At 42.5% G+C, this 19,904-nt stretch overlaps 1 protein-coding gene across 1 annotated transcript in view; it reads right to left on the bottom strand.

The window, feature by feature from the left end:
- The window catches only part of LOC138245724 (platelet-derived growth factor receptor-like protein), a 67,187-nt gene that overhangs the window by 3,843 nt on the left and 43,440 nt on the right, over nt 1–19,904 (bottom strand). The window contains exons 3-5 of the mRNA XM_069199583.1: nt 12,623–12,774; nt 10,565–10,858; nt 481–620 (exon numbers count right to left, since the gene is read on the bottom strand). Of these exons, the coding sequence (XP_069055684.1) occupies nt 481–620; nt 10,565–10,858; nt 12,623–12,774 (586 nt within the window). The remainder of the gene's footprint in view (nt 1–480; nt 621–10,564; nt 10,859–12,622; nt 12,775–19,904) is intronic.

Below are 19,904 nucleotides of genomic sequence, written 5' to 3'. Positions count from 1 at the left end.
TATTGGGCCCTTCACTCACAGCAATCAGGCTGGGCGGTAGGCTGAATGGTAGTTCACTGGCATCGTTTTAGGACCTTCATGTGGGTTGCCATTATTTCTCAAGTATTCCAGTATTGGGGTATTTTCCCAAGCAATAATACTGCATTACATTCAGTCTGCAGAAAAATACGCTCAGGAGGCCACTTCTGATGTAAATAAGTCTACAGACCCTGGTAAGATAGAAAAACCTGAGCACGTGCCTCAACCTATGGACCATCAGCAGCCTGTATTGTAGACATCAGAGAAGGAGACCACATCTGTACACAAACCCGCTGTTCTCAAAACCCCAGTTAAGAGTACCCATACCTGCACCTATTCGTGGTGTCCTGCAATGCCCTCGGATTGAGATCACAAACCACCTATCGTGGATACTCCACCTGCTGCCACAAGAGCTCCCCTGCAACAAATGCCTTCAGGACTCTCAGGGCAGAGCACGCATACCTTCTGTCCTGGGTACTCCCAGGTAAATTCAATGCTTATTTCTGGCTCTCCCAGGACGGTGCAACTCACAAGAAAGCTCTCTCCGGCACGTATGGAGCTCACCGAGGACTGGATCGTAGCTTTTGGAGCCGAGGACGGAACTAGAGAGCAAAATTGCATGTTTGAATTATAAAAGAGGCGGCATTAGAAAGAAAACAAATACTCATACTGCTCACCCTGCGTGAGAACATCCTAACATGGGCCATGTTTAAAGTCCCGCCAGGCACCACGACCGTGGCACAGTGACGCCTAGGCCACCAGCCAGAGCTGCACGTATACATTTTGAAAACAACAGTGTACACGTTTCTCGATTGTTTTACATTCTAAACACGTCACCGTAGATATTCACACACACACATATATATATATCTATATATATATCTCCTGCAGAACCAAGTTATAACAGTCCCACACTCAGCATATGGGTGCTGAGTTGCATGTCTGTGGAAAGAAGGGAAAGCGCCAGAGGATTCCTCCACCATCTTGTTTTGGGAGATTCATGGAGATGTAAGAACACTGCAGTGTGACCAGATGACACCATGACAAGTCTTCTTTGCCGGTCTGTGGTAAATCATCAATGTTTATGTTCTATTATGTGTCCAACTGGAGTAGAAAACTGTACCAGAATATGGCTTTTATAGCAACTCTTGTAAAACATAAATATTTTAAAAAAAGAATCTTCATTCACAGTGATACTTAACATAATGTAACTTTCAGTAAATTGAACTGTTGTAAAATTGTATAAATTCAATTGTATGTTACTTTAGCTTCTTCAGATGCATTTAATGCATCTTTAAATATAATAGCCGTGTAAATACAATTCTAAAATGACAGACAGACTAAAGCATGTTTACATGCTTGAAATAAAGAAGATTGATGCTAACTTTAAATATGTCACACATATTATGATTTTATCTGTCTTGAATACTGAGGGCCTTATTTAAAGTTTAGCTTATGGGATTCTCTATCACAAACTTGATGGATGCCCCATCTGCCATGTTACAAATACACTACACCCCATGGCAATTGTAATATGCTGGACAAGATACTGGGCAAATTTTGATGGAGTATCCCATCTGCCATATTCTAAATCCGGCCCTAGGTTTTTTATAGCATGGCTTCGAATTTGGTCGGTTGGATTGATTTTCAATGTTATTAGATGGGTTTTATGAAAGATGAAGACAGACTTGCTTCATATCCTTCTTCAAGATGTGACAGTCTGGTCCTGCTTGTGTCAGTGCTGTTAGCTTATTTATTGTCATCTGTGCATTATGCCAGGAGAGGACATCCAGCTGCAAATCTTCAGCAACTGTCAAGAAAGAATACACATCCTTAAGAAGCATCACAGTCTAGGAGGATGCTTTTTATACTTTGCCGATTGTAGAACCTTTCTGCTTCTGTGTATTAGCCAATTTGGATTTATCTTATTGAACTCTCCAAATATAAACTAGTTCCAGCGGATGCAGACCAAAGGTGCACCAAGCGCGGAAGATGCAACTGCGCATCTTCATGAAAGTCACAGTACAACACAAGCTATATGAGAACTTTTTACATTAATTAAACTTGACCTCAGCTCAGACTTGTGTCTGCAAAGTGCCTCCAGCTTTAAAAACAAGAAAGTAAATTTGTCGAATCCGGGTTGAGACCACAATGGAAAAACACACAATATGTAAACTTACCCGTACAACTCAGTTACACTATTGAAAGACGCTGATTTTAGTTTAAAGTTTTTATTTCCCTCATGATTCTTAGTGGAGATAGGTTTATTGAATCATGATTCCGTAATCAATAAAGTAGGATATAATTTGGGCTAGAACACAGCAAGACTGTCAATAAGTAGACATCTACAGGAAATTGGCTGGGAACAGGCTATGGCTAATTGATTAATATGATATAAAATTATTTGCAAGGGAGTAGGTTTTGATATTAAACACTGTGCATTGAATTTGATTCCAAAATATTTTTTCATTATAGGACACATTCTCTGCAGTGGCTGTAGAAGGCTGGCCTGGTTTGTAGTGGGTACCTTGGGTTCTTACACCAGGTCCAGTTATCCCTTATTAGTGAAATGTAGTGGTGTTCTAGCTGCTTAGGCTGATAGATGTACCTTTAGCAGAGCAGCTTAGGCTGAACTAAGAGACATGCAAAGCTTCTGCAATACCACTTATAGTTACACAGTACTTTGTACAAGTAAAGTCAATACTCAGTGTTACCAAAAATAAAGGTAGTTTATTTGGGTGACACAAGGCCAAAAATATCGTAGAGGCAATACTCCTTCTGGAGTTAAGTATTATACACAATATATACACTAGACACCAAAATAAGGTAAGTAATTAGACATAGGATAGTGCAAACAATAGGAAATGCTATAGAATGCAATGGGAGAAACTAGGTCTAGGGGCAACACAAACCATATACTAAGAAAGTGGAATGCGAATCACGAATTCCCCCCTAGACAAGTGTAGTGTAATAGAGAATCTCTGGGAGAGTAAGAATACAGCAAAGGTAAATAAAATACCCCACCCAGGGGCCTAGAAAAGCAGGAGTAAAGTACTGCAAGTTTCCTTAGGACACACTACAAGTCGTGATTAGAGTTATTGCAAGAACCAAGCAAGACTGCAAACAACAAATGGTGGATTCCTGGACCTGAAGATCTGCAAAGGAAGGAGACCAAGTCCAGAAGTCAAAAGAAGTTCTAGGAAGGACAGGAGCCCCTGCCAACCCAGAAGAGGGTGCAAAAGAAGAGTCCCCGGTTGGACGAAGACTGCAGAAATGCACCCAAGGAAGATGTCAACAGGTTCCTGCAAGATGTACTGGATGTCCCACAGAGAGAAGTTGGATGCAGGTGAGTTTTGGCCCTGGATTTCTCCAACAAGCCTTGGCTCCGGCAAAGTCGAGTTTTGCATCAAGTTGGCACTATCTGGACCCAGGAGGGACCTGGGGGCTTCAACTCTGTGTGAGGAGGAAGAGAGTGCTCTCAGCACTTTAGAGAGCCCCCAGAACACCAGATATCACCCACAGGAGTCCCAGGGCACGGGGACAAAGGAGGTGCAAAATGCAGTCGGTGCAGCACTACAAAGGAAGTTCCCACGCTGCCGGAGATCAACTCAGCGAGTTGAGAATCACAGGATAGAGTGCTGTGGACCTGGGCCAGGCTGTGCACAAAGGAATTTTGCAAATAGTGCATAGAGGCCTCAGGGGGTGAAGAAGACGCAGTGCACAGGGGTAATGTCATTCTCGGGGAAGGCAAGGTCTTACCTCCTCCAAATTGGGACAGCAGGACCTCAGGACAGTCTGTGTTGATGAGGTCCACCCTCTGTGTTCCAAGAAGCACGCTTGGCGCCAGGCGAGGATTCCAAGAGAATTGGTCATCGACTTAGAAGGTGCCTGCTTGAGCAGTGGAGTGACTTTGTCACTTCACGGGATATTTCTTCGGTCCTTCTGGTGCAGGGTGAAGACAGAGAGTCCTCAGAGTATGCACACCGTGGAAACTGTGGCAGTTGCTGGCTGGACCTGAAGTTGCAAAGGAAAAGTAGTCCTTCTGGATACTTTGTTGCTATTACAGCAGTTCCTGGAGCAGTCTGCAGTTGATCCGAGGTCAGAGGATGAATTAGCAGTTGCAGAGGATCCCTGCTGGAAACTTGCAAGTAGAATCTGAAGAGAACCCACAGGAGAGACACTAAATAGCCCTGAGAGGAGGATTGGCTACCTTATCAGGTATGGACCTATCAGGAGGTGTCTCTGCAAAGAAAGATGGCTGAAGTCTGGGACACATTGGAGGAGCTCTGGGCACCACCCCTGGGGTGGTGATTGACGGGAGTGGTCACTCTCCTTTCCTTTGTCTAGTTTCGCACCAGAGCAGGGACAAGGTGTCCCTGAACCAGTGTAGACTGGCTTATGCAAGGAGGGCACCATCTGTGCCCTTCAAAGCATTTCCAAAGGCTGCGGGAGGCTACCCCTCCCCAGCCTGTAACACCTATTTCCAAAGGGAGAGGCTGTATCACCCTGCTCCCAAAGGAAAGGCTTTGTTCGCCTTCCTGGGACTGAGCTGCTCATACCCCAGGAGGGCAGAACCCTGTCTGTGAGGTGGCAGCAGCTGTAGCTCCAGTGCAAGCCCCAGAGAGCTGGTTTGGCAGTAGTGGGGGTCCATGGTGGAGCCCCCAGGATGCATGGAATTGGCTCCCCAATACCAGATTTGGAATGGGGGGACAATTCCATGATCGTAGACACCTTACATGGCCATATTAAGAGTTACCATTGTGAAGCTACATATAGGTATTAACCCATATGTAGTGCACGCATGTAATGGCGTCCCCGCAATCACAAAGTCCCGGGAATTGGCCCTGAAATATATGGAGGCACCTTTGCTAGTGCAAGTGTGCACTCATTCTTAGTAACTTTGCACCTAGCCTTCATTAAATGGAGGTTAGACATGTAGATGACTTGTAAGTTAATCAAAACAAAGTGCAGCAAGCCTAGAAGAGGAACGCATCAATCCCTAGTAGTTTCCAAGTAGTCACAGTGTACATAAACAACACATTGTAGAGTAGAGTGTAGTGTGCACTACCAACAAGGTTCCTACTGCACAAAGGAACCAGAGGGGTGAGACAAAACACCCCAATTATTAAAGAACAAAGAAATGGGTTGTGCACCACTATCGGTTGTAAATAAAAATCATGAATGATAATTCAGAAGAGTCCCAGTTTGTTGAGCATATAATGACGCAAATTTTCGTAGATTTCTTACAGAGAGTTTATTTGGTCAAAGACACTTGATGCCAAAATAGATTTATGAAGACAAACAACCCAGCAGCCAACGCGTTTCGCCCTATACACTTGGGCTTCTTCAGGGCTGCAAAAGTAACATATGACCATAAAGAAGTAGTAAAATAACAGTAATATTCCTAACATTGCAAATTCAAATTATATAAAACAGAATAAAAAATTGCATAACATGAGGCACAAAACACTAGTTACGTGTGATTATAAATTGAATTTCAACAAGAAAAAGAGAATTTCTTCAAATAGATCATAGTTCTGGTTGTAAATCAACCTTAAGTCGTAAGTGGTGGATAGAACCGACAAGGGAGAAAAATAAAGAAAAAAGAATCGAAAAAACCAAAGAAGTGAATTCTAAGAATTACATTAGTGACAAAAAAGTGCACGATAGCAAAATACCATAAAGACTGTGGTGAGTATAATGACTTGTAAGTTACTTCAGTGCAGTGAAAATGGGTGTGAAATGGTGTGTGCACTATTTCACGCAGGCTTCAATGGCAGTCCTGTGAAAGGGTTTGTCTGAGCTCCTTATGGGTGGCAAAAGAAATGCTGCAGTCCATAAGATTCTCCTGGAAACCCAATGCCCTGGGTATCTAGGTACCATATACCACTAGCCTAAAGTGACAAATTTAAAAGAAGAGAGAGCATAAGCACTAAGGTTCTGGTTAGCGTAGCCTCAGTGACACAGTTAAGCACTACTGACAACACACACATTAGGCCACAAACTATGAGCACTGTGGTCCTGGCTAGCAGGATCCCAGTGAGACAGGCAAAACACACTGACATATAGGGTTTTCACTATGAGCACTGGGGTCCTGGCTAGCAGGATCCCAGTGACAGTAAAAACACACTGACACACACTCACAAACAGGCCAAAAGTGGGGGTGACCATGCTAGAAAGAAGCTACTTTCTCACAGTGTCTTAGTGACAGAACATTGATTCATGGATGCATGGGAGACAAGATGAAATATCCAAAACTAACAACGGAGGAGTTTACTCCTTACAACGGAAAAAATATTAAAGTAATTTTTTATGGACAGCTGCATTTAAGTAATCACGTCGTTTTGACTATGTATCATAAATGTACTCATTATTTTGTTAAACATGGAAGAGTAATGAATAGTATAAGTATCCCACGCAAGATTATTACACAGAAATGTGGACAATGACTAAGTTGTTCTGTTTGAAGGACTGGACATAATGCATTAAAGACAGTAGCTCCTAAGGTTAATTCAATTGGGAACGTTAACGTCATATTGTCTCTCTGATAGAAATAAGTTGTTCAAGGAAAGTCCCGACAGATGAGAATAATGCTATTAATTGAACATTGCTAAGTCAACGCACAAGTGACATTCACCACACTAATGGTGTTACTATGCACTACGCACGGTGTATAAGGATTATTTTCAAACTATAGTTGTGGATAACAACCATGTTTAGAAGCCTGAAATATTCTTTGAATTGCAGCCAGCGTTACTTGTTAATTATACTGACTTTGAAATGCTTTGCTTTCACATAATTATTAAGCAGTGCCCACCTACTGATGAAACTGTGTGCGCGGGAGAAAGGGGTACTAGTTGTTATCGTTCACTGTTGCCCATGTAGGGGATCTAATGCTATGCATCAGCTTACCTTGTTTCCTATCAGCTTAAAGACGTACTCTCACTTATTTCATCTTCTAAAACAATCTCCAGAATTATCAGGTAGTGTACTCTTGGAAACTGAAAGCATGAGTTTACGGCTTACAGTGAACGTGCTAGCTTCCACAGTTAGCCCTCTCATTGCAGATAGCACTCCTTTACTGCTGGTGGAGCACAGGGTACCAGACTGTACTGAGCACGCTGGGTAAGCTCACAGAATGTGGCTTACTGGGGCCAAACACGGCATCCATATGCTAAGTATGTGTGTTTATATCCACAGGTGCTGCCAAGGTTCTTGCTTAGTGTAAGGCTTCTCCTTATAGGTTACAATTGTCATATATGAGTCAACTTTTGGGAAGCCACCACCGTAAAGATTCTCTTTGCATGGTTTGTTGGCAACTGTAATTGTAGGTTTGTAACTACCTTATTGGTTTAGCTCTGGGTCTTATTCTTAGCACCGTTTTAATTTTACCTCAGGTATGTCACTGGAGACCTTTCCTTCCTGATCAATTAGGCTACTAACCTTGCTCATTTATGGACTTCAACATGCATCCTAGCCTCCCGTTTACAGTATTCAAACTTTTCAAGCCTTTAGTTGTATGCCTACAGTCAGTCAAACTCTACTCAGTTAATATTGCATGATATCCCCGTCCATGAGTGCTTCTCCTACCGTTTACCAATACCCTTTTACTCACAAATTTCCAGATTGCTGCCTTCCATACATGCATTCTTGTGATAAATGCCCACTGCTCACTACCACCTTCAGTGATTATCATCCTATGCCCATTTCTTGCTATCCATCTATTCATTTTTAGGTTGCAACCTACCAGACAGTGAAGCTGTCTGGGTTGCCAAAGACATCTTGGGAACAATCAAAAAGTTAACCTAGGAATACATTCTAGCCGCATATACATGCTTTCCATTTGCTGGCTTTATTTGTTTTAGGCTGTCCATATTGTATTAGTACTTTTCCCTGACAAAACCTTATTTACTGTATCCTTCCGAGTGTACCCTTTTTCTAAACAGGCCTGTAAATCTTATCTTATCACATTTGCTGTGTATTCAAAGACCGAGAGACGGAGGTCAAATGTCAGGTGCTGTCGTCTGATGGTGCTTGTCTACTTTTCTTTCTCTGGCTTCAAAGTGAGAGGTTTTATGTGACAATCTTTCTGGATACTGGGGTAGGAAAGAGTTTTTTTTCTAGCATATGACAACGGTGTAAGAATTTCAAAATATATCAGAATTAGAAACATAAATGAAGCACATTTTTAGTTATTTCTTTAGTGTGTTGAAAACCAATTCTTTGATATGATCAAAACAAATACTTGCACTAGGTGATGCAATTTCCATACATTTTCGCCTGTGCACTGTATAGTCCTATTATTAAAACTGTATGTCTGTGCAAATGTAATGGTAATTTCAATTGAAAATGTGTTGTTTGTAATGGGAGTGTGATACAACACCATGAAAACTCCACTCTACGCCACTCATGCCACTGCACACTAATCTGCACCACTCGGCTTTACACCACTCCATGCCACTACACTCTGCACCACTCCACGCCACTGCACTCTACAGCACTTCACACTATGCCTCTCTACTCTACTCTGTGCCACTCTACTCTTTGCCAGTGCACTGTACACCACTCTATTCTAAACCACCACCAATGTACTCTACACCACTCCAATCTAGGCCAGACCAATCTACTCTGCACACCTTCACTGTATGCCACTGAAATCTACTCCACTCTGCAACAGTGCGCTCTACGCCACTGCACTCTATGCCAATACACTCTGTACTATGTACCACTCAACTCTATGCTTCTGCATTCTACGCCAATTAACTGTACGCCACTCTGATCTACTTTGTATGACTGCACTCTATGCCACTTCACTCAACACCACTTTTCTCTACACAGTTACACTCTATGCTACGTTACTTCATTCTATTCTGAAACAATCTACTCTACGCCACTCTATTCCACTCTGCCCCACTCAACTGTATGCCACATCACTCTACTCTTAACCACTGCACTCTATGGCAATGTATTCTCCACAAATGCTCTCTGTCACTGCACTCTATGCCTCTGCACTCTGCTATGCATCATGGTACTCTACGCCCCTGCTCCTTATGCCACTCTACACCACTGCATCATGATACTCTACTCTGCAACACTGCACTTTCCACCACTAAACTCTACGCCACTCTACTCTGCACTACTCCACTCTGTGCTACTGCACTCTACAGCACTATACTCACTCTGCACCCTTCTATGCTACTCTGCACCACTCTATGCCACTCGATTCTACTCAGCACTGTACACCACAAGTGCACTCTGTCACTTGACACATTGTGCAATTACCCTCTGCATCACTCAACTCTATGCCACTGCCCTCCATGCCACTCTACTCTGTGCCGCTCTACTCTGCATCACTCTAATCTCTGCCACTACATTTTATAACACAGAATTCAATGCCACTGTACTCTCCAACACTCTACGCCAATGCTCTCTACACCAGTCCACTCTACTCTATGCCACTCTAGTGTATGTCACTCTACGCAACTCAACAATATGCCATTCTAACACACAATACTGTCTGCCATTCCACTCTATGATACTCTACTCTTTGCCATTCCACTCTACTCCACTCTTTGTCATTTCAGTCTATGACACTCTACTCCACTCTTTGCCATTCTACTCTACAACACTTCACACCACTCTAAATTTTAGTCATGCTGATCAGCAGCCAACCTGGTGTACAACATGCCTAAAACACTTTGACAAAGCTAATAGCTCTTGCATAGGTGAGACCCATTGGATTTGCCAATGCTTTCTAAAGTTTTATGACGCTGCTAATCCTACCTCTCCCTGTACCCGGAGTCTAATAGATTCTCAGCTCACAATCCCCTCCAGAGTATTCTAATCTGATATAGCGCACACCGGATACAACACACACTCACATTCTTGTAATCTAGCGCTTTGTCAGGATGATGTTTAATTTAGTATGTTAGTTTTTCCCTGCCGAATGAAATCAGTAAACCCTTTCTTCCCTGTTACTTGCTATCTAGATGTGAACAAAGTCAGGTAATTTTGTTGTAGAAACTAGTGTGCTTGCTGATAACTGCCTTGTTCTTGTTCTTGTCATGGCGTACATTTAACTAACTGGGTGAGTTGTAGAATGATCTGTCCCCTTGCATAAAATGAATATGAGACATTAAATAATCGCCCTCTCCATTTTCAATGAAAGGACCCTTGATCACTTTTTATCACCTGAGATCCGTGAAAGAAAGTTAAGTAAACTCATGCGAGCCGTGGCTTTTGTAGTCCCATTATTCAATCACCTTACTTTCCAGGCCATTAGGCTGATTGCTGGGCGGCCATATAAAATAGTTTAAACCATCACCTGTCTTCGGCCTATCCCCAAATGGCCTCTTCCTGCAATTTCCCCTGCATGCTTCATCCTTTCCTGTTCATTGCAGAAACCCTCAATTCTGCATTCTGGTTGGTGGATTGCACTGTTACTACAGTTTGACTATTTGGTTCTAGGTTTCCCCGAATGTGAAATTATCAGGAGACAAATCTCACGAGTCCCACCCATTGGCCACAAACTGGATCAAAGACTCACAATTGACGTAGAGGAGCATGTACTTGGTGGAGATCTGCCGCAGCCCGCCCAGCTCCGCCAGGCAGTAAAGAGAGCCTGCGTAGGATGGTTGTGGTCGGTAGATGATGAAGCCTTTCTTCACGTCGAAGGAGATATGCACCCCATCCACAGCCACGTCCTCAGGAGGGAACTCGCGATGCAGCGTTACTTTGGCCAGTGGATTGGTTACCTGGCAGGGCAGCAAGCTCGGCCGGTTAGTCCGCAGCTGGACCACTTCATAGTAATCTTCGGTGGGCACAAAGAGCTCTCGAGGGTCTGAGGGAACATAAGACAAATGTTACCGTTCAGGCTAAGCAGATGGCGGGAAGAACTCCAAACTGATGGGCTGTGTCGAAAAGAGAACTGTAAATGGTTTCACTGCATCTTCTATCCCCGGTCATTATTCCTAGAAGTCATCCGGCCACGCTGTGCTTTCTGGGAATAGTGGGCCGTGTGCATGCCATTGATGAGAAATAGCAGAATTCACTGCTTTTATGGATAAATACCACTGAACAAAGTCATAGTTTTCCCACATGATGGTCACTTTGGACAGCAATAGATCTACACAATTTTTTACAGAATTTGAAAAAAAATTCAAGGACAATTGCCATCATTTTTTAATTATAGGGGTGAAGGCAGTGTTTAATTTGCAACGGACACAACCCATGTCACCCTAAACTATAGTCATCGCCTGGAAGTCCTTTGTTTATCATTTTGTAAGGTATTTTTAGAAAGTTCAATGTTTCAGTGACAACTCTGCTTAAACAACAAACTAAACACACAGTGCAACCAGTTGGTAGACTCATAGATACCAATGCCGTGCACTAGCAAACACTGGCACAAATTAAGCACAAGGTGCAGCATTTGAAAAATGCAAAGAGTCTCAGAGAATTGGGTACGTTAACTTACACGAAAATAGACCGGACGTAGCTGTGCCTCATGTATAACTTACAAAGGGGTGCATCAGGAGTTTGCTCGGAGTCAGCCACAGAACAGAGATATTACTTTTCATTCCAGTTCTTGTAGGCCTGCACTTATAATGGGAAAAGGTAAAAAGTACCAGTCTGCAAAGCAGTGCAAGTCGTGTACCCAGGGCTAACTGAAACCTGGCATGGGTCAGAGTGAGATCCTTGACATTCCAGCTACATTCAAAGTTTTCAACAACCATAGTTTGGGGAGTTCTTGCAGAGTTGTGTCATTGGTGGATACTAACAAAACAAGGGCACTGGGATCTGTAAACACTCGGTCAATAACAAAACCCATCAACATAAGGGCAAGAAAACCAAGACACTGACTGGGGAGCAGAAATATGGATGGAGAGATGCACTTGGAATCTTGAACAGGGATGCACAGTCACTGCATAGGGACACACGTACTGTGGGACATGGATGCAGGGGTGAACGGCCACTGACATAGATGCAAACTGTCAGAGGAAGGGAGATCACAAATATTGTGTACAGGCACAGAACAATCAAAATCAGATTCGTAGGGAACCCCAAATGCTCTCAGAAATACACAGCGTGCCACAATTATGACAATTGCTGAAGAGTTATACTCAATTACAAAGTTAAATAATACTACGAAGGGGTGCTAAGGATATCGTTTCCATTGTGAATCTTGTCATCAGCAAACATTTTATCCTTTATTCCTTGCAAGAAGTGGGGCCATGGTCATTGAATGAATTTTATGCACCACCATGGCCAAAATATTAAATTTTCTCTTAAGGCAAATTCATCTTAGTCCACAGGGCTGCTACAAACCACATACCACAACTGTGTTATTACATTAGCTTTAGTTCCTAAAAGGTAATTCCCTTTGTCTTATAGTTGAGGAAAGAAGTAAAAACATAAGGTCAGAGAGCCGACTGCATCAGGTGTCTAACACACAAAGGACTGTGGAAATTAAGTCCAATTCCTTGCTTTCCCTAAAACGACAGCCCTTTTGTTGTAACGGAATAGGCAAGATGGTCCTTGAAGAAGCAGAACAATTGTACTAGTGGTTTATTCTGCTTCAGTCCAACAAGACACCCCTGAAATATACCTGTGACAAAGACGAATGTCTTGCCCATCCTCTCCTCTCCTCCATGGCAGTCGGGACTGTCACAGAGGTAGGACCCACAGCCATATTCTCCAGTGTCTGCAGCTGTAGAGTTCACCATCAACAGTTGGCTGTACCGCTCAAAGTGTTTTATTCTGAAAGGTAGACACGGGTAGTCAGAGAGATTTCATGTTACACTGAAACTAATAAACTCGATCGTCAGTCAACAGAGATCTTCTTCAGGTCATAGAGACTTAGAATCAGAGATAACACAGCTGAACTATCTCACAATCACACAGATCACACAAACTCAAGGCACAGACATCAGAGCTGTGGCTTATGATACATAGTAGTTTTTCTTAATTTCATAAAAAATGAAATTGAATTAATGATTGAAGAGGGGAAATCAAATTCAATATTTACTGACATTTTAATAACATATTGACGGTTTCTTAAAATACGGTGGCAATGTAGTGTCAAAGTTATTTTCGTAATCTTGTAAAATATATTTTGTGGTGTCTGTATGGTAGGCCAGAAACACTTTACCTCACCATTCCTAAAACTTGTCAATTTTTCCTTAAATCACAAATGAGCTATCTTTGTCCTAGTCATACAATCAACAACTAAGAATTATGCCCTCGGCGATTCATAGTGTATACAAAATTCCAGCTATTCAGAGGTTTTTCACATTACAGAACCTCTGAGATCTATGAAAAATGTTTTGACATCTTGGTCATTTAATAATCATATCCTTCTAAAACATCTAAAGCAAGACACAATGCCACCAAATTATGTTCACTAAAATTCATTATTGACATTTAATAAATCTATATAGAACAATGCACAATGCTAGTAAAATGGCTTGTGTGATGAATAAATGAAGCCATTTGATTTTTTCAATATACGATAATTAATTTAGGTCCCTGCTCTTCGGAATTTGCCTGGTGTAGTTACTGTATCCTTTGGTAAACCTATTAGCCACTGTTGAGATATATGCTTCCTAGTGTCTTGGCAGAGGTAGATATGGTTTAGAATCCTCCAAATAATTAAGCTACCCTGAATTATCCCAAAATGCAGTAAAGAACAGTGCCCTTGGACTTTATAGATGTTTATTAATGCAGTACCACAGTTACAATGAGAAAATGCACATTCAATTGTGCCATGTGTATACAAAGTCTATAAATAGACAATAGCCTAAGAAATTGCTTCAAACAATGAGTTTCTGGTTGGAACCAAATCTTTAGATGTTTATATAAGGATTTTGATAGATGTGAAAGATCAGTCTTCCTTAAGCTTGGACCTTTTACCATTTTCCAAGACAATCCAAGATTCATGAATGCCAAAATTAACTTGTCAAATTATTTCGTAAGCAGGCAGTAGATAGCCTGGCTCCCACTCCTGGACACATTGGTGAGACAATTTTTAAGTCCTAATATCTCAATACTGCAGTGACATCCTCATAGCAATAGCAATAAGGAAGTTCCAGGAATGGACGTGCGGTCTGAGGAAAAGACATGAGAAGGCTCCCAGCACAGGGGACAGATGACTCCCTGCTTGAGGTGCCCTGTACAGCAGAAAGTTAAGGGGAGCCTAGCTGATGGAAAAAAAAAAAGATTTTGCTAAACGGCATTCACCTCAGCAGCCGCAGGTCTGCGTAAAGTTCTCCAACTGAAGTGTGCATTGTTATGTTATGTTATGGGTATTTGTAGTGTGCATGGCTACCCGAAGGCCTCCCAGCGCTGGTTGTGGACTACTACAGGCTTATTTAAGGGTTATACTCTGAACAACCAGGTTTTAAGCAGTCGGCGAAAGGAGAGCTCGTGACTGGTCAAGCAGAGGTCGGGAGGAAGGGAATTCCATAATTTGGCTCCTAGATAGGCCATAGAACTGCCACCCCACCTGGCTCTTTTTACAAGCTAGCGCAGCCGATGATGATATAAGCTGCCTGGAAGGCGTATAGAAGGAAGCCGGTGACCTTAGCAGGGAAGGACCTCTGTTTTGTAAAGCCCTGTGGATTCTGCATAGGGCTTTGAACTTTATTCGCTGTTCCACAGGGAGCCAGTAGAGAGAGAAGACAGCCCTCTTGGTGGACAGATGTCTAGGTATGTTCAAGAGAAGCCACACTGAGGCATTTTGAACCACCTGCAGTCTTCTGATCATGTACTTAGGGGAGCTGAGGTACAGTGCATTGCCATAGTCAAGCCGAGAGATAATCAAGGTATGAACTATGAGTCTTTTGGCTGAGAATGGAAGAACTTTAAAGACTTTCCTCAAGAAGCTAAGCAAACTGAAGCAAGTTGCAGAGATCCTTTTTGCTTGGTGGTGCATGGTGATCCGTGGGTCCAGCCAGACTCCTAGGCTCCTAATATTTTCTTTAGGGGGAGGCAGATTCCTTAGGGAGGCCAGGATAAAAGTTTGGGACCAGTGCTTAATTTGTAAATAAAAAAGTGCTGATGCCCAAAGCCCTCCTCTTAAACACGCAGCTGCTGCAATTAAACGTGCAAGCACGGAATACTGAGGCAGTGTGATCCTGAAGCCATCTCTGGCCTCTTATATCCACTTAAAGTCATTCCCTGCCCCTTCAGTTCACTCTTGCAGCTTTCTGATTTCTCCCATTTTGACGCTTTTTAATTTTTCACTTCCTCCGTCTTTCCCATGTGTGTCTTTTGCTCGCAGTAAATTCTTTAGGCAAAAAAATAAGTGCAGGCCTTTCAAAATAAGTTCTGGTGCTTTGCACTGGAAACAACAAGCACAAATTAAACCCTGGTTGGGACCCCAAGCGGGGATGATTCTCCAATAGTATTACATCTGTTTTGTCTTCATTCAAACTGAGTTTGCAGTCAGACATCCATTTGGTTACTGCCTGCAAACAAGGGGTAAGTGATGAGCGGTTGGTGCTGGAATTGGTGGAGAATGAGACGACCACCTGAGTGTTGGCTGCGTACGACACCAGAGAAAGACCGCATGTCTTTAAGATCTCTGCCAGTGGGTATAGAGATTGAACACTGACCTGATCATTTTAATTTTACACACAAAAAATAGATCATTACAGATCAGTGGTTAAATTTTCATGCTGACTATAATACATACCTGGTTAAAAAGGTCTCCGGTAATAGCAACAAATTCCTTACTGCTTTTTAGCCACCTTGCAAATCCTCTGGTAGATAGGTCGGGCACCCTAGCCTCACCAATAGCTTTGGAATCTTTAATTTGGTTAATGCCAACTCTGGGGATAATGTTTATATTGGTCCTTTTCTCGGGGGCTTACAGTAGCTTTAATAATAGTTAATTTAGTCATCCACAGGCTGCAGAAAAGATTGTAAATCGAGTAGTGTGGCATTTTTCAAAGGTCAGAAAATCAGGGAACAATGGATATGCACACCCGCTCAAAGATTCTGTTACTAGCCAAAGATGCACTGTGCCCTTTTATACTTAGGCCTACATTTATGGGCTTTTCACACAGGAAAGGGCAGAGCAGCACTGCAAGTCACCTTCCTGTGCTGCCCTGCATCAAAGGGAGAAGGCAGGAATGTCCCATATTTATGCAGAATGTTTCATTGGTTCCTCATTCTGTCCCTCAATTGTGTTTCTTTGTTTTTGTCGCCATAAGTGCACCAGGTATTCCCAGACGTGGGACCCGGGCTCACTGTGCCACTGGATTTGAGCTAGCGTGGCTGATGAAGGGTGATACCCTGAAACAGGTCCCATGGTGCTTGTTTCTGGTCCAGGGAGGACCTGGCCTGGCAGTTCGGGCTGGACTGTTCCCATGTGGAACAGGGTCAAGAATGATTTGCATATGGCTGGGTCCAAACTGGGGAGGCATGGTGAGCAAACAAATTGATGGATTAAACCCAGATCTGTGACTGGGAATGAATGTTTCATTGGTTCCTCATTCTGTCCATCAATTGTGTTTCTTTGCTTTTGTCACCATAAGTGCGCCGGATATGCCCAGACGTGGGTTCCGGGCTCACTGTGCCACCCGATTCAAGCTAGTCTGGCTGATGAAGGGGGATACCCTGACACCGGTCCCAGGATGCTTGTTTCTGGTCCAGGGAGGAACTAACCTGGCAGTTCGGGCTGGACTGTTCCCATGGGGAACAGGGTCAAGACTGATTTGCATATGGCTTGGGGCCAAACTGGGGTAGCATGGTAAGCAAAATACTTGGATGAATTAAACCCAGGACTGTGACGGGGTGAATATTTGATTGGTTCCACATTCCGTCCATCATTTGTGTTTCTTTGTATTTATGCAGTATGGCACATTCCTGTCCTTTCCCACTGTGCTGATGCACAACACAGGCATCCTGTCACAATGGTACAATGGTGGTGCAATGGGGTCTGCATTGTAGGCAGGAATACTTTTGTGCAAGAAGGGGAACCATACTGCACAAAAACAAACCTGGGCGGCATTTTCCTCTTTCTCTGTGAGCTGCAGAATGCAGTACACAAAGAAAAAAAGGAACACGCATTTGCCATGCAATAGGCCTCACATTTACTTGAGTTGGAGCTATTGGCATTGTACATTTATAACTGGACTTCTTTTGCCACATTAATTGGTCAACTCTGTCACATATTTTGGTCCTTTCTGCCACATAATTCCAGTGGCCCTGCATATAACTAAAGGGCTAGTAGGCCTACTAGAATATGTTTTCAAACAAGGCTCTTAAAACACAAACTACTCCCACGTGCAAAACAAAAGTTCCAGCCGTAAGAGAGTGTAAAGATCAAACCACATGGTTCCTCTTTACTTCATATAAATCCCGCATACATGACATCACCGGCAGAGCCTCTCACCTACCAGCTCCCTTTTTCCAGTTTCCCCTCCAACATTCCATATGACCTCATAGTATGTCACATTACATTCCAAATCACTGTCCAAGCATGCTGCCTACATAAAATTATTTCATAAGATATCTTCACACATCTCCCCTTATATTATTCAAACAAAAATTAACACAAGAGTTATAATCTCACAATGCCTAACAGCATCTAAGAAGAAAATATAAAGATCAATATACATCAAATCAAAATTTCAAATGAAATGTTTCCAAGTTCCTCCCGTTTTCTCATAACACTTTGCAGAATACACTGATGATACAAGCAATTGGTCAATGGTTATTAGCGATTAATCTAACATATGTTTCCCATACTCCACATCAAACCATTTTCTAAAATGTCTGCATTGCATCTGACTTCCTTTACCTTATGCGGAATAGAGTACTTACTATCCCCTTTTTGAACAATACCTCCTTTTTTTATATCAATCCAATCACCAGCTCGTAGCATTGCTTGACACCCACTCTTTTGTTATAATGCTTACTAAGTTTCTCCTGCTTCTCCTTAACTCTCTCCTTTACAAGTCTCTGATCCATTTTTACATTTTCTCTGTTGTCATGTACGCAGGATTTATATAAAATAAAGGAATAAAGAGGAACCGGGGGGCTTGATTTTGACATTGGCGGTGAGGGACCTATCTGTGCAGGGGGCAGACAAAGGACAAAGGGACATCCTCACCCCTGGAGACTTCAAAAAAAAAACTGGGATAACACTGCAGCAATACAGATTAAAGCAAGTCAACTGATTTCTTGTATAATATAGCAAGGGGCTTGCGAGTTTTCACTGGAGGAGATAATAGAGTTTCTATTTTATAAACTTTTAATATATACATCGGCAAATAAGTGAGGGAGGACACCCAACGACAATAGCACGAGCTACAGCGCAAGCTTGACAATATACAGTGTGTTGCTATAGCGTGAGGAAGAGCATGAGGAAGACGCCTACTATCAACAATAGTGCACGTGAGGATTGCACGATGGCCGTGTATGAAATGTGCAGCGATCGTAACACTAGCACAATACAATGCGACTAACATACCGGTTATTGAATAATTAACTTTGTACATTGTGGAATTTTGATTTGTAACACAATCCTTACCGATCGTCTTATCTTCAGCTGTACTGCAATCCTTACCCATCATCTTATCTTCAGCTATACTGCAGTACAAGTATCGAGTGTGGAAATAGAAGAATGACTAAACTTTGCAAAGTTGCAGATGAGCAATAGAACGTGGACCTATAAGAATATTTGTTATAGGAAAGGAGGAAGAATGGATACATTGGAGTGCTTTTTTTTAGTTAGTTATTATAACTTGTTATTATAGTTTGTTATATTAGTTTATTATTCTAATTTATTGTGTTAATTTCTTATATTAAATTGTTATAAATGTAGGTGTAAACAAAATAGTACATAATATGGGGGACCAAAGTATAGCATCACCACCACCTTTTCTTTCTACACCAGGGGAGCCTTCCATACCCAGGAAACAATGATAACAAATATATCTGACCTATATATTAGCGATTGGGGGTGATCGGTATGGTCCACCCAGGAAACAAACCATTCTTCTGTATCATTTGGGAATTGAAGGGAGGAGAATTTATGAAGATTTACCGGACGTGTCTTTAGGAATGGGAGACGGACAACCTACAAAAGTTTTTGATATGTCCATACAGATGTCAGACATTCAATCTATCCCATCCTCATCGCCAGTGTAAAGATCAAGCAATGCAGTTCCTCTTTATTTATTTCTTTCATATAAATTCTGTGTACATGACATCTCCAGCAGAGCCTCTCACCTCCCACCTCCTTTTTTCCATTTTCTCCGGCAACATTCCATATGACCTCATAGTATGTCACATTACATTCCAAATCACTGTCCAAGCATGCTGCCTACATAAAATTCTTTCATAAAATATCTTCACACAGAGCTTACAAATACACTGAATGGTGGGATAGGTTATTATTTTGGAGGTCCCCACTAACCTAGTGTGGGGACCCAGAGATGATCTAGACAGAAAGAGCACATTGTGGTGAACTTGTTTTGAAGGTGGTCCCATTGTCCTAGGACCACCATAGGCTGAGTTATGAGCAAAAATGTTTTGTAAAAGGAATGCTCTGCAAAGCATTATGGAGTGAGTTTCCAAGTGCGCAGATGTTGTAGTATGTTGACTGTACTGCTCAGAACAACCTCTAGAGGACACCACAATTGAAAATAGCATTTCTAAGATACATGGTCATGTAGCCATATAGGCCCTCATTACGAGGCTGGCGGTCATCAGGCCCGCAGCCTCGCCGTGGCAGTCTTACTGCTGCGGACCCAGCAGTAAAGACCACCACATCACGAGCTGTGGGGCTTGGCAGACGCCAAACCTCCACAACGCCGCCTGGCCCACGGGAGCGGGTGCACCGACATAGCCAGCTGTGTGCACCTCCAACCCGGCAGCAG

Source organism: Pleurodeles waltl, chromosome 7 (genome assembly GCF_031143425.1).
Source record: "Pleurodeles waltl isolate 20211129_DDA chromosome 7, aPleWal1.hap1.20221129, whole genome shotgun sequence".
In the NCBI taxonomy this organism is placed as follows: domain Eukaryota; kingdom Metazoa; phylum Chordata; class Amphibia; order Caudata; family Salamandridae; genus Pleurodeles; species Pleurodeles waltl.
This window is presented reverse-complemented; position numbering and strand designations above follow the sequence as displayed.